The sequence below is a fragment of the Athene noctua genome, chromosome 1 (genome assembly GCF_965140245.1).
Source record: "Athene noctua chromosome 1, bAthNoc1.hap1.1, whole genome shotgun sequence".
Lineage (NCBI taxonomy): Eukaryota > Metazoa > Chordata > Aves > Strigiformes > Strigidae > Athene > Athene noctua.
The window spans coordinates 198,213,534-198,229,565 of record NC_134037.1 but is presented as its reverse complement, the minus strand read 5'-3'; the positions used below and the strand labels follow the sequence as shown (position 1 = coordinate 198,229,565).

The window sequence follows — 16,032 nt, the reverse complement described above, 5'->3', positions numbered from 1 at the left end:
ACTAGCTTTTAATGCATTCCTGAAAGACTTAAGCTCTGAAGATGGGTTTTTAAATTGCATCAAGAATAAAGAATTGTACATCAGTAATTACCCTAGGAGCTCTGCGGTCAAGGCTGCCTTTCTCAATTACTGGTTTGGATAATGTTTCGCCTTACGGGACTCCATAATCCAAACAAATAATGGTGATCACAAGACTAATTGTTATTGCAATGACTTAACTCCATTGAATGCATTAAAGCCAGACAGCTCATTCAACTGTCATTCTAAATTGTCCTCACCTCGTCAGTTGTCTCCTTTTGAAGCGCAGCCTGATAACAGGAGTGCCACTGAACATCCTCCCCAGGTACAAGGATTTAATACTTTTTCCAACAGCAAAAGGCACACATGGTATTATGTTCTATAATCAAAACACATTTTTGAGTGCTTATTCTCCTCACACAGTAGAAAGCAAATCAGAGAGTATGCCTCCTCTTCTTTTCTCAAGTAGTTGCTATACATACAGTAAGTTAGGGCACTTTAATGTTAATACTCTCAAATACAGTTGTTCTGGTACTGAGAACATTTCCTCTTTCCTCCCCTCCTCCCTCCTATCTGCCTTGGAGGAATGTTTTCCTGTTGCAAGATGAAATCATAGTCACAAGGTACAGCATAACATTTTCTACTGCACCATCGTGTCTGCAACAAAAAATGTGCTATGAATTTGCTGTGGTTGGTTTCCGCAGAGACAGACTGTGCCACCGAAGTCCATCTACCTCAAATGCCTTGAGGACAAAAGTTTCAAGTGAAAGTGCTGGTCCATATGCCCTGAGACCTTTGCACCATCCTATGGGTCTAACTCAGAAAAGCCTGTGCAGTCAGACGTAACTTCTAGCCAAACAGGGGGCTGGCAGGGCTATCACTGGCATGCTCTTCTTGTAATGGGGACAGGAGGATCCTGAGAAGAGACACTTTCAGGTGAAAGTTTCTTTTCAAGAGAGCTACTGTCCCCACCTCACACAGCTTTGCCAATATGATTCCCTCCTGCTGGTCACTCAGCTCAAATGGCTTTGGTCCAGAGCTGTATCAGTTATTCTTAATTTCAATGTAAAATAAAGGTCTGTTCTGTAGTTACGGAAATGAAGACTAACATACCTCACACGTATTCATGTCCTGGGAAAGTTTTACTCCCCCTCTGCCATCGCAATGACAGGTATAACTCCCTGGCGAGTTGACACAGGTCTGTTCACAGAGCTTTTCTTCACATTCATTTATATCTGCACAAATCCAGCAAAGAAGAGAGGAAAAAACAGCAACTGAGTTTGTTTAAACATGAATCATCTGGGGGAAAAAAGTGTTATCAGTGTTGTTTTGTAGCACCTTTCATTTGAGCATGCCCAAATGCTCTGTAGCCAGTACTTACCCTATGACACATCTTTACAGGAGGGAAAAGTTAGAATTAGCATCTGCACAAATCTATTTTCACAGACAGATTCCAGCTGCCCAAAGAAACACAGTAAGTCAGTGATAAGGCTGGAAGCAGAGCTCACCTCCTTGTCTGCTGGTGCAGAGCCCTGGGCTTTAACTGCCTCCCTTCAGTCCCCCTCTGCTACGCCTGCACTGACTGGCTCCTGCTCCTTCAACTCAGGGTCAACTCAGGAACTGCTTGCTTCATTGCTACTCAGCAGCTGGATCCTCAACAGACAAGTAAAAGCTGAGTTTCTCATTCATTATTTTCTTTTTTTGACTTCGGCTTGTTTTTATCCACTTTGCAAACAAATTCAGGAAAACAAATTGTGGTGGCCTGCAGGGATCTCTTCAGGCAGAGATAAACACTTATTGCCCGGTAGGGCTGGTTGGCGTGTGATTCAAGTTATTATGTTAACTTAGACAAAAGGCAGGGAACAATGCTAGTTTTGGAATACTTTCAAAACTTACTCCATTGAGAAAGTTTGCAGGCAGTGTAGCCAGCAGAACTGTGCATAGTTCCAATGCACATTAAGATCCTAGTTCAGAGTAATACCACAAGACAGGTTTTGAAAGAAAAACAGCTACTGTAAATTTTCTTGTCCTACAGTGAGAGACAGCAACACGCACAGATGCTTCTGAGCTTCCACCAGATCTTGCACTTGTCATAAATTCAAGAAATCTCAATACTCTGGCTTGTACAGCTTGATTCAAGTAATCAAAGGTGACTGCAAACCCGATGAACTCAAGATTACCACAAACAGCAAGCTCACAATTCAAGACAGGGAACAGAAGTCCAGTGTGCAGGCAAGATTTAAGGACAAAAAAAAAAGCTTTTATTGAAGCCTGAAATGAAATTTCTGGGGTGTTATAGCTTTTAAATCATGTAATAAATGCCAACATGTTGTTATTTCATGAGCTTACCCTGACAAGTCTTTCTCACGTCATCATACTTGTAGCCTGCATCACAAAGACATTCATATGAACTTAATAAATTTTTACAATGAGCTTCTCCACAGATGTCTGCTGATGCTGTGCATTCATCTATGTCTGCAAAACAAGCAATTAAACAACACAACTTCAGACGAGTATAATAATTTCACTGTTTGCACACTGGAGTGGGCTCAGGGTCAAGAGATCCCTATATAATTTTGGTAACTGAAAAAACAGTATCTTTAAGAATCTACCTTTAGGGTTAGCTAGCTATAAGAAGTGACTTCAGGCTTTCAAAACCAGTTGGTTTTTTCTTTCTTTAAGACATTAACCACTGCTGGAAAAAACGATGCAAAGTGAGCAAGGAGAAATACTGTAAAACAAAACAACTCCCACAAAACTGAAAAGTTCCACTCAATTCCAGGGGCTGAAACTGCAGGTTAAAAAATCAGCAAGCGGGAACTGAGGAACAGCAGTATGAATTTTACCGAAACATAGAAGAAACATGCAGCCTGTGGAGCATCACAGATATCTCTTCTTTTTCCTCAGACAGGCAAACAATAATTTTTCATGCATTCACAAGACTAAGATCTAAATCTACTGCTCTGTAGTGGCAAAGGGGAATTGAAGCAGCCCAATTTGTCACAGAGAACAAGTCATGTCTGAGGGATGGTGTGGGGTTTCACCTTGAAGGCGGGCAATGGACAGTAACTGGAGGTCCATAAAAACAAACATGTGTTTTTCTAACATGTTAACTAACACCCAGAAAAATCTTGGTGTTGACAAAACATTTGCAGCGTACTGAGACTTTAATGTTTACTTTTGCTTTCTCGTACATGTTAAAACTACAATTACATGTTACGCTTTGTGATTTTCCCCCGTATGAGTGAACTGGCTGATGGTAGTCTATCTAGTATGCTATGTAAGCCTAGTCTACATATCAACAGCCAAAACCAAACTTTTTAGTGTGTGCACATAATGACAGGAATAAATGTGAAAGAAAACTGAAATGCAATGATAAATCTCAGCTAGCATTAGCCACAGCTGACAGTAACCTCAGCAACCAGAGGGTCACACATTGAAGCTACAGAATGCTTATACACTGTGCTCTAATAGTACTAGAGTATTATACAAATATAGACACACAGGAAAACAAACGTAACTGTGACCCCACTCGCCATCCGCCCGTCCATGCCAACTGGCACCAGAGGACCATTCAGCAGTGAAGCTGGCTCTTGTAAGCGGCTGCTCCCATTAGAAAGGGATACCATGTTATCCATAAAGTCATCACTTTTTGCACTGGAAGTGACACAGAAATAAAATCCTGCACTTTGTCTTTTTGCTGGTAGCATTAATATGTTGTTCAGATCTGGTAAGCAAACTGTTTAGAAATATGTGGTCACATCCATCTGTAAGATGTATATACGCAGACTTGCCTGTTTTCTCATGAGATAATACATAACTTTAACAGCCACCTGTGATCATTAATGAGTCTGTGTCTCAGCATGCAATTTCTTAACACTTTTAAAATCTCAGTTGCTTAAGTTTTGGTTATGTAAATTCATTCTGCAGTTTCAATCAGATACTTCAGATCCTCACTTTCTGTTCTTGGCTGCTATGTAGAAGAGCTGCCAACCTTCACTAGGGCCTTTCTACAGCTATTAATATTCAGTTGCAGTGAACTTATCCATCTGTGTCTATCTGATTTAATGAGCTGCTGCACATATCCAAATTTAGAAAAATAAAATAAGAAACACACAAAAGAAAAACAATGTCTCATATACTGCACTGTGAGACTGGACAGAATCACAGCAACGCATCTGGCCAGACCTTCCTCCTCTCAACGTCAGGATATGGAGGCTGATCAGCTAAAGCAATTTAGCACAATCCAAGCCACAAATCCTCTGTGAATCACGCCTGTGTTACAATCCTGGGAGAGCGGCACGGTGTGACCGCTGACAAGCCCAGGCACATAGTGCTGGCTGGAGCACCCAGTACAAGCCCAGCAGAGTGCAGCTAACAGGAGCTACCAGCACATCTCTGCTGGGCCAGGGAGTAGACTAGGGCTGCTCAGTGCAACCCCGCTCTCTGATACACTTCCAAGTCACTAAACATCTGCTAAAGCAAACTGAGAGGCCCAGCAAAGCTTACCTTCACATGTTTTGCTGTCTTTAAGAGTGTAACCGCTGTAGCATGAGCAACGGTAGCTGCCTAGCTGGTTGAGGCACAGCTGGTTACAGCCACCATTCTGCACTCTGCATTCATCAATATCTACATCAAAAGAAAGTGTTACAGTCAGCTTTTCACCTCTGCAAATAATCTGGAGGGTGAGAGTGGGATAGGTGTTGGGAAGGAGAAAGACCAAACAAGAAACACTGTTACAGCTGCAACACAATGATTACAAAAAGCACAAAGATTTAATTCAAAAACTTCAAGTACATTAGCTCAAGTTCATTTAATAAAAACAAGACAGAGAAGGAAATGTAACTGAGTATCTCCTTCACAGCTCTGAGAATGCAGAAGAGTATCTTAGTCACTGTTGAGTTCGTTTGCAGAAGCAAACTAATCATAATTGATGTATTTTATATTATAACTAACTTTTAAAATTACACTATGACCAGTAATTCAGGATGAAAGCTATAAATATAGCCAGACCAATATACCCTTACTACTACAGAACTCATGAGAATGTAAAAAGTTGTAAGTTCACAGCTGTTGAGCATTGTGAGCTAAACTGAAGTTAGCAGCAAAAGCCTATTTAATCCAGCAAAACCTGGATGTACCCTCAATCTACCCCACCTGCTCATTATATCCTGCTTGTATATAGGTCTCTGGAGTTAGCTGATGGGTACAACAGCACATTTCATGGCATTTTATAAGAAAAAGAGGGGATATGCTTCAGACCAATCAGTTGCTGTGCTCTCAAAGCTGACTGCATACTGATCAGACAACTGTCTCAAATGCTAAAATAAACTGCCTGTGAGTGATTCTATAATCTCCCCACAATATTTACATGAGAAGGAAAGGCTCTGGATCTCCTGCTGTCTTGGTTGCTACAGTTCTGGACTGGCTGAATGCGATTTCTAACAATTACTTAACATTGGCAGGCAGAAAAGCAGTGGCCCTTGCAGGAGGCCTTGCAGGCAGAAGAGAAACAAGAAAACAGAAAGCAAGAGAAGAGAACTTCAGTATTTCAAAAAGGAATAGAGAAAGCCCTCTGGGGGCCTGGAAATTCTGCCACAAATAGTTTTTGCCTGAATATTCTCTTTGGAGGTGATGGAAATACACAGTGGGATTAAGCAGATGTAGAATAAGGTCCTACTGACAAGGAGGCTTTAACAGACTAATTTAATCAGTTTGTGCATTATCAGACTCATACCCCAACCTGTCTGTCAAAAGTCCCGTTGCAGGGATGCTAGAAAGGAAGATGGGTCAGCTCCTCTGGCTCTGCAGTCTGTGATCTGTTACATCAGGATTCACAGGTCTGCTTGAAAAGCCACTACGACTCTATTTCTGCTACCCCTTTTAGAGGGGTGGGACAGAAAGTTGGAGTGTAACTTCTTAGATTACCTTACCAAGACCAAGCTGAGATCCATTAAAGTCACATAAAAGTGTTGATGTGAAAGAGTTACCTGATTCACAGAAGGGTAAAAACATGAGCAGTGTGTAATCCAGGTTCAGTTCTGTGACTTTTGAACTGTGCAGCACAGTATCAGTGACCATTCAGGAATACAGCAAAACCCAATACATCTTTGTTACGAGTATAAAAGATAATGAAACCCAATTACCTTTTTCACATGTTTTTCCCTGCCAGCCATGCTTGCATTCACAATAGAAGTCCCCCTTCAGATCTTCACATTTGATGGTCCCCTCTTTGTGACAAGGATCAGGAGAACACTGGTTTGGCAAATCTGATTTATATAAGGAATAAAAAAAACAAAACAGAACAATACATTGAAGTCACTGCAACCAGGTGTTTCACTCTGATTAAAAATGAGGAAGCTTAAAAAATTATGGGGAATCACTATCAGAAATACTCACACCTGGCAAAACTGGAAGCTAGTTCTTAGTGCTCACATGCTGAGCAAGCTGTGCCAGAAATTTTGCAGAGCACATGCAGTGGAATTAATTTCATTGCAAAAGGGAGTGAGCTACCACCCCCGTATCTGAAGGGCACATCCTGAAACAAACAAGTCCAAGTAGCTTATTTTTAAGAAAGTTAATTCTACTCCCCCTGGTTTTGGAGAAAAAGTAAGTAGCAACTAAAGTACCCAAGGAAGGATGGGTGCTCTTCAATTACTTTTGGTAGTTCAACTGAGGATTTTATGAGGGCTGATAGATTTGTGGCTAGCAAAGGTTTATATCTGAAATTTTTGTCAGAGCTGTCCAACTTAGGGTTTTCTATTATGTAGAATGAGAATAAAAAAGAAATACCAATCTGTTAACAGTATAAGAATAGCAAACCACTAATCCAGTTTACAGACAGCACAATGTTCCTATGGGGCCAACACAGAGTAAAGTCTGCCACTGATTTTTAAGTTAAGTTCCAATAGCTGGCAATGGATTTTGTCCATAGAAAACCAGCAAGAGAATAGTCACATTACTTTGGGGAGGATTGGAGGAACAAGTATCAAACTATCAAGTCACCTGTCCAAATTCACCTACGCAGGGACAGTGCTTTGCAGCAATAACTAAAGGAAGGATGAGAGAATACCCCTGTCCCCACAAAAAATGAGTTGGTAGCTATCATGTGGTAGTAACTTGTTATACCAGTGTTCTAGATCAGTGATCTTCAAAAAACATAAATGTGTTAACCATTTTCACAGCCTTAACCAGAAGGAGCAGTGCAGAAGCTCATTCAGTAGACGGGAAAGGCCACCTCGTCAAAGGGCCTTCTGTTTACACATCCCCTCCCAGCACTGGGGTTCAGGAGAGACAGGGCACTTCTGCAGACCTTCTACACTTGGGTAAGCTTTAGTCACAGTCCAGTCTGCCATGGATGAGACCTTCTACAAAGAACATCTGAACCTGACCAGAGTCTTAGCAAACCTGAATGAATGTATATTGACAATGGGACTGACCACCTACACTGGAGCAGTTAAACGTCAGGCGCACTGTCCTCTGGACCCTCCAGCACATGGAATGTATTGGAAAAGGAAGTCCTGTGACACAGATGCATGACGTCCATCCCTTCTGATGAACATACATGGCAACTTCCTGGACTTGACCAGCTGTGCTCCCAGAGTTGGGGTGGCACAGCTACAAAGCAGTGATTCTGCCCAATTCTTTTGGTGCATCATAGAGGAACTCCAGCTAGCAGTCTTTAAAGGAAGAACTACTGTCATTAACAATGCTTTCTGCTACCCTACAATCTTGGCAGCACATCCTTACAACTCAACGGAAACCCAGTTCAGTCCAGACAAAAGGAAGAGTTTACAAAAAGTGGACCAGACAGGTGCTTTAAATGATCAGCAACAGCCCTCTGGAGACCAAGTTTGGTCTGTGATACTAGATTTGCAGTGCAAAAGGTGCTCAGTGGGTACACGTTAAGTGAGCAGCAGCAGCAAAGACCCCTTTTCATACACTGGTTCTGCTGAGACCAACACTGAGTAGACCAACGTTCAGTTCAGACTCCTGATATTTGAAACAAACTCTTCATGATATTCTGGCAGGGGGATAGCAGCCCCAACAGACTTCTCAAATTGAGAGAAGCTAAGAACTGGATTAACTCCTACTTTTGACAGGATTATACCGCTTCTATACATCTCTTCTTAACATCCTCTGTGTGACCCTGAAAGTCACCTTCACAACAGGCTGCTTTGAAAAAAAGTTAACATTTCTGTGAGTGCAGGCAGAAGCAACTCCCTCTGATGCTTATAAAGCACTGAACAGCATTTTTGTTTGCACAGTCTGCCTTAGATTTGAATCTCAGTAATCACAGACTGGTTGAGTTTGGCAGACACCTCTGGAGTCCAACCTCCCCTGCTCAAGCAGGGCCACCAAAAGCCAGTTGCCCAGGGTTGCCCAGGACCATATCCAGACAGCCGTTGAATACCTTCAGGGACAGAGACCACAGCCTCTCTGGGCAACCTCTGCCACTGCTGGGTCACCCTCACAGTGAAAAAGTGTTTCTTGAATGTTCAGGCGGAACCTCCTATGTTTCAGTTTGCCCTGCTGCCTTATGGATTTGCCTTTTGGACAGCTATTAAGATTGGTGCTATGTTAGAGATAAAAATAAAGCAAAAGCATATGCTCAAATGTTGGATAGTATTTGTGTTTGCTATAGTTATCAAGAAAAAATGGTCAGATTCTTGGGCTGCACTGCACACTGAATTACCTGAAGACTGAAGGTCAGATGTACACAGTGTTGCAGGTTATTCAGATTACCATGGAGTAATAATTTCATATTTCTTTACATTTATCACATTGTACAATATAAAATTCTTTGCCACTCCTTTCTCTGTAGGGTATTTAATTGAGCTTTAGATGTAAGAGCTGCCTAGTGCAAGTTCAAAAACTATGACAAGCATACCGGTCTACTATGCATATGTTTATAATAAAGATTCCACTGTTCTTCTGAAGATGACTAACAGGTGCCAGAAATCAGCAGAGGATTGGCAATGGCTGTCATTAAATATAGTGGGCTGAACCAAGCAGGACAAAAAAAGATGAAGCTACGAAAGGAGCTCTATAAAAGGTCATAAAGGTCACAAATCTTCACAACTGAAAGAAATTCCATTTCAAGTTGTGATTTCATCCACCTCTAACAAAACACAGCCAAAACACTGGTTCCATCCCCTCTCTCACTTTGGGTTCTCCTTTGTAACCAGCATGGCTTCAACCTCTAGCTAGGGCGATGCCATTGAGAAGATAAGCAAGGTGTTCCATCATGAACAAGGGAGGAGGGAGCTAGAGGGCTGATTAGGAACAGAGTGTCACTTGGCCAAAGAAGTGATGATTTTCAGTATTTTATTATCATGCTCAGAAGCTAGTGCCTGAGAAAACTCTACAAAAAAGCATGGGTACACAATCCTAAGGGCCTCACAGGAATAAAAAAACCACACACTGCAAACAAGGCCTAATTATCTTTCCTCCTCGCCACTCCAGCTGTGCAGAGCTGGGGCAAAGCCAGGTAGAGGCCAGGTCACACAAAAGAAAATACAGCTACACGGGCTGTCTGAACATCCACCTGCCAGAACATCTCCCAGTAAGTCACTGCCCAGTCAACACACTGTTGGAGGTGGAAGAGTTAGGGAAGGAGTGGCCAGGTTAAGGTGGAGATAAGCCACGATGGAGCAGCTCTGATCAGCATGTTTCTTTTCCTAGATAGACCAGAATTAGTATACAGTAAACAGAATGGTTTAGGTATAGTAAGCCAAGTCTGGTTTTTCGAAGCAGCACAAACTAAGCCTCTCAGACATGGCAGTGTTTTCAAAGTCACTTGATAAGCCTAACAAATCAACAAGGCTATGCGTGACTTCTCTAGTGTATCCTCAAGTTTCTGATTCTTTCTCTCAAACTGGATTCTGATGTGCCTTGAAGAGCCAGATGGAAATAACACTGCCCAGCAGAATACCACCATATCACAACCCTTGGTAAATGGCAGGAATAACCACGGACATTTCTATCGCATCAACGCCGTGTCAATAGTTTGCTCCTCTTATGAGAGTCTGAGAACATGAGACAGTCTTATACTCTCCTGGTGGCTTCACAGCTGTGTAATTCTGCCAACTTTGTAGACGGTTCTCCTGATTTAAACTGTTGCAAGAGAACATGGAGCTTTTGTTTCTATTCATTTACATGACAGATTTTAGTAAAGCTTTTAAAAGAAAAGAAGAATATGACCTTTTTGTGTGCTTTGAACTATGTCTGATAGCACACATATAGCTTCTAAGGGCAGAGAATAGAACTACCAGTTCCATTTTTGAAGTCTGTATGGAAACAAGACTTTACCTAACTACACTAACTGCTGCTTCCAGTTCATTGTACTGTGAATTTATTTTTTGATATTCGCAAAATGGTGCTAACTAAAACTTCATTGGGAAGATGTTAGTTTGCGAAGATTATGACACTCGCTATTGAAAAGGAGACACACACATAACCTAACAAAAATCCCATTCTGTTTTTCAAGGCCACATACCGTTTCACTTCCAAAAAATTCTGTAGAGTTTTCCAAACTCTTGCATAACCAAATCCCTAATCCCTATTTGACCTACAGGATCTCTTTCAGAAAAAGATACATATCTGCAGACCAAAGTAAAGGTATCTGTGTGTAAGCTAAGCATCTATCTGCAAAGCAGTTGTCTTGAATTCTCATTGCTGTCAGTGGAATCTGGTCAGTACAATAAACTGAGTCTGTAGAATGATTCAGCTCTCCTCAGAGCACACAGTTTGGTCAGTGGAACCCCTCTAGAACCACTGACTGCAGATTAACTCTCCACTGACTGTGATGGGAACACTGCTCATGTAGGCACCTCTGCTGGAAACACCTGCATTTACTTCTCTGAATCCGGAGCTGATAACCCTGATCCAAAGATCTTATGAAACTGAGAATCCTCAAATACACTGCTAACCTGTCTAATCACTGTCACAGTTAAAATTTGTACCTTATTTCTAGTTAAACTAGTCAATTACCCTCCAGCCCTTAGATTGTGCAATGTCTTTGTATGTCAGATTAAAAGTGCCTTGGACTACCTTGTTTTGAGAGGAGAAAGACTGTTAAGAAACAAAATTTAAATGCATCTTGCCAGCACAACGCCACAGAGCTACACAGCCTTTTGGCAGCATCTGTGAAAAATTAAGAGGCACACTGGAATTGGCCTGTCATTCTTCCAAGCGCGTTTCAGGCTCCTTCTCCGTTACTTCTCCTGTGAATTGACAATAGTTAGCCAAAACTCAGCCATTTAGAAATATTTTAATATTTTAATGGAGGAAAATATTATCATTTTATTTCCAAACCACTCCATCTGCAATGGGCAAAAGTCCCTGAAACCAATCATTCAGCTTTTTTTTTTTTTTCAGATTTTTTCATCACTACCCTTCAGACTTGCTTTCTGAAACACTGATTAGTTGTTTGCAACAAGTGTTCCCAGTTGGTACCACCATTTTCAGCAGAAGCTCCTCCTTCTTTGCTGTGCCACACGTGAGCAAAAGGAAACATTCAGGGTCACGTCCCACTTTGAACCGGCTGGCATACCACAGCCAACATGGGAACCACAGGTCCAAGAATTCCCAGTTCAGAGGACTCCAACATCCTTAAGTGATACTGTTGCATTACATGAGGGCAAGTCTTCACATTCGCTTATTAGCCTTGGAATTCACTCTTCAAAAAACGTTGCTGTAATGCAGTTTATAGACATGAAAGGTCAACTAAATTCTGATCCTGCTTTGGTAGCACTGGTATGAACACATGACTAATCAAACTTGATCACAATAAGAGACATATATGTGTTTTTCTCCCCATTTGAACTCATCTGCTCCCAGAACATATTTAGATTATTGCTGCAGCTTTAGACCTTTAGCAATACTATGCTTCAAGAGGGAACTGGAAAGGTATTAGAAAAGTTCATTAAATTCTGACCTCAAGTGTTAGTGATGAACAAATGCCCCTTCTCCCTCTACACAGATATCAATCTGACTTCCAAACTGATTTGAATTTTTGCAGGTTGCAATATTTAAAACGCAGTCATGCAATGTGTGAAACTGATCCCCTTAATGTAAAGAAGTCTGACACAAGCTTGGGCTTGACTTTAAGCTTTTTAAAAGTTTTCTTAACAGGGGTGAGCCAAAGTCAGTGTTCAAGAGAAAAGAAATGAAAGGCCAAGCATAGTGTACAACCTTATGGTAAATCCCTCTTCTTGTCCCTCTTGCTTCTCAGATTATTCAGACCCTAGGAAACTGGTGGAAAAGAAACATCCTGCATCATAAAATACCAAAGCACCAAACTGACAGCAAGGTGGCAATAGGTTATAAAAGGGAAGAGGTCTTGTTTTGCTGCTCAGATGGGACAAGCGATAGGGAGTCTCAAGCCTAGAGAATAGGAAGACCAGTATTAAAATACTATCAAAAATGGAGATGGCTGAGAGGGTCCCACTCCTTCAGGTAGAATGAGAGAACATTTAACTACAATATACAAACCAAAAATGCTTACTATGAACGCATGTAAGGAAATCTGGACTTCTTGTATACGGCGACCCATATTTCTGAATACAAGCTGAAGAACAGAAAATGAAATTGTTATTATTATAATGATGACATGGCAGCTGTTCAAAATACGTAAAATGATACCTGGCCTACTTATTCATTAAATAAGGCTTTGGAGGGTGGATGCAAAATCTATGTAATATTATAATCTCCCAGATGCCTTAAAATTCTTAAGTTCATTAACATTTTTTAGCTCTGATGTACAGTCGAGTTATAAGCCATCTGACGAGGCTGATCACTTAACCAGATGCTACTATGACTCTAGAAGGATGTTAGTAGCTACTCAAATTTGACCTACTAAATCTCTTTTAAAAAATCTAAAAAGCACATGGAGTTTTCTCAAACTGTTGGCATTTGTGATCTTAAGTCCTACATATTCAACACAAATAGAAAACAATATGCCATGACTACGATACAGTCAACAGAATAAGCCAGCGGTTCAATTGGTAAAAAAAAAAGAAGATTAGTTAATAGCTAAATTAAAAAGGGAAAAGGTAGAAGACTTCAAATTATTTCCCTAATGCTGCAAGCTACAGATATAATTTTCTCATCAATACTTTAACATGCAGAAAACACATAAAAGATCTCTGTATGCAAATGTATACATAAGTAAAAAACACACTTCAAAATCACATAAGGAATGTACAGTTTATCTTAAAAGTTAGCAATGCATATATATTGCAATCAGATTTCCATCACTTTCCTTAGCAGAGACTTCAGCTGTGACAAGCTCCAGTGTTAGTGCCACAAAGTGAAAGTAAAAGCTGCAACTCACCCAAGTATTTCGGGTAAAAATATTCCTGTAGGAGGAAAAAAAAAAAAAAAGGCAAAGATTTATTGAATAATATTTGCTTCTATTGTCATAGTATTTAAGAGCTGTTGTCAGTTTGGTGGTCTTGCATGGCTGGGGTTTAACATGATCCAAACACCAACATCCTAATTTCTTTTTATTCAGAGCCAGAAGCATCACAGTATCATACATGCATTTTGTCTTTTGAAAAGGAAAGAAACATTCGCTCCAGTCTCAAGGTATTTTTTGACAACAGCTGACCTGGTGGCAGTGGCTGAGCATGAAGCCACTTACCCAGCATCCAAGAGGAAAAGGTGCTGATGATGACCTGAGGTAGGGGAAGAAAAACGAATCTAGAGACAAAGCCCCAGCAGGAAAGTACAGAATCATTTAGTCAACCAGTGTCTCCTCGAAGGCTCTCAGCTAATGCAGAACACGGGCAGTACCCTAACACCACAACCACTAAAATAAAGTGTATCTTTTGCTCTTACAATGAGCACCCCACCACTCTAACAGCACCCATTGCCACACTGCCCACTCCATCACATCGTGGAGATGGTCTGCTCAAAGAAGAGAATAATGAAAATTTGCAAGTGAGAGGAAAGTTGATATTCATTAATCTAAAACCAGACCGCAAAAGGCATTCACACTCCTCTGGTGGTACACAGCCATGTGTTACTGTTCCCTACCTTGTGTCAACAAAGTGTTGCCATACATTGAGAGGAGCAGATTGCTGATGTGATGTGGCTCTAACCTTGCAGGTTAGAAAAATATTCAGGCTGGTGAGGCCTTGCCAGTCGCATGATTGCTTGCACCAACACAGAGGAACAGCAGGAAAGTGCAGCTGTGCTGCAGGGAAGGGTGGGAGATAGGCCTAAACTGATCATTAAACCACATTTTTTTAAAAAAACCAAAATTCCTGGCCAGGAAAAAGCATTTCTTTCCAACTTCACTTCATACTGGATTTCATAGTGTATAAGTCACTAGTTCAAATGCTGTTAAAATTGTAACTGGGGTGTGCAATGAGGGAAAACTTGTGGATTGTATCACTGCTTAATTTTTTTTGTTAAAGCATTTCTCAGCTAATTATGAAAGCATATGCATAGTATAATTCTCTTTCACACAACATGAGCAATTTTCATATAACACTACCATGAGATTAGGACAGTAAATATCTTGTATTCTACAAAATTAATTTGGTCTATGCAGTGTGGAAGATAAGAAACTTTTTTCTCTTCTCCTCTTATTACAGATGTTTGGATAAGCTCATGCATATATACAGGCATGTACAAACAACAGACAGGCACACACAGTGATTCAATCTGACCTGGAGTGTCTAATGCAATCAATTTAATTGTTGTCATTCACCACAAAAATCAATTGTTTTCTTGCAAATATGCTGCAGTTACTGAAATACACCATATAACCATTCAGCCTAAATCATGGAAACATCATTGAAAAAGTAGTAGTTTACACTGATTCTAGTTTTCATTTCTGACATAAGGGTAATAGGCTTGGCATCGTTTGGGGTTCAGCTTTGTAGTATCTCTTTGGGTTAACAAACCGAGTGAGGAGCTCAGAACTTGCTATGGTCCCCTCTCCCTCTTATTTTTTATCAAGGTTTAGTTTTGGAAAAGAGAAGTCAAAAAATACAGTCAAAATAAAAGTAAATCTAAGCAGTCTAAGTATTCAGATAAGTGCCCAGCTGTGCTATAACGACAAACAACTTCAGCCAGCACTCGAGGAGAAGAAGATAGTGGCATGTGATGAAATATTCCAAACATGTTTTTCATTATTTCCCCTTTATTCAAAATATGTCACAAAAATGCGCAGATGTGTTTAACCATCAACAGGATAATCCAGACACTGTCAAGAACAACTTTTTCTGCACTCACAGGACAAGAAACAGGAGCTTTCATATTCACGGCCACCAGCCTAATTGCTCCAATCCAGTGATGGCAAAGGCATAAACTTCATTTTCTCCTTGACATCTGATGAATGAGTTGAGTGCTAGAAAAATTGTATAAAGTTTACTTTTGAATGAAGGATTAAGGTAAGTTATTTTCGTTGCACAAATAACCTTCCAAATGCAAGGTGACTATATATTGATTCAATGCCAGTTGAACAGTGGAAGAGTGAAACTCCAAGACGCGGTACTACCACCAGTTTCATTTTACAAGGTACGTAACTGATGTAAGTGAATTAAACAGGAAGCTATTAATAGAAATTGAATCCTTCTTTCCCCATCTTCTTCATTTGCTTATGTTATACAAAACTTGCTGATCAGTAGCACTTCACCAATGCTACAGGACCTGCAGATAATACCACTATAAAATAAAGCAACGTGATCACAGGTTCTAACATTACTCATTCTTGCATGATTAACTTTTCATTTTTCTCTGTAATCAATTTTCCTTACAACAGGCTTTCCATTTCCATTCAGCCAAATGATTATTCAAGAATGAAGGATGAATGATCTTCCACCTTGAGAAAAGGAACTTGCTTAAACTGAAAGTAGCAGTCCCTTTTTAAAAAACACTGATGAGAAGTTTTCCCAGTTAAAAATTCAGGTTGTGCCTAACCTGTACAGAAAGTCAGCCAGACATGCATTATTCCTCATGTGAGTGCTTAACTCCACAATGCCTTTTCAATCTTTTGTGCTG

The 16,032-nt window shown here is 40.5% G+C and overlaps 1 protein-coding gene across 1 annotated transcript in view; it reads right to left on the bottom strand.

Moving 5' to 3' along the window:
- The window catches only part of GAS6 (growth arrest specific 6), a 42,681-nt gene that overhangs the window by 14,334 nt on the left and 12,315 nt on the right, over window positions 1-16,032 (bottom strand). The window contains exons 3-9 of the mRNA XM_074930555.1: window positions 13,355-13,379; window positions 12,527-12,589; window positions 6,165-6,287; window positions 4,528-4,647; window positions 2,368-2,493; window positions 1,132-1,253; window positions 279-397 (exon numbers count right to left, since the gene is read on the bottom strand). Coding sequence (XP_074786656.1) covers window positions 279-397; window positions 1,132-1,253; window positions 2,368-2,493; window positions 4,528-4,647; window positions 6,165-6,287; window positions 12,527-12,589; window positions 13,355-13,379 — 698 coding nt within the window. The remainder of the gene's footprint in view (window positions 1-278; window positions 398-1,131; window positions 1,254-2,367; window positions 2,494-4,527; window positions 4,648-6,164; window positions 6,288-12,526; window positions 12,590-13,354; window positions 13,380-16,032) is intronic.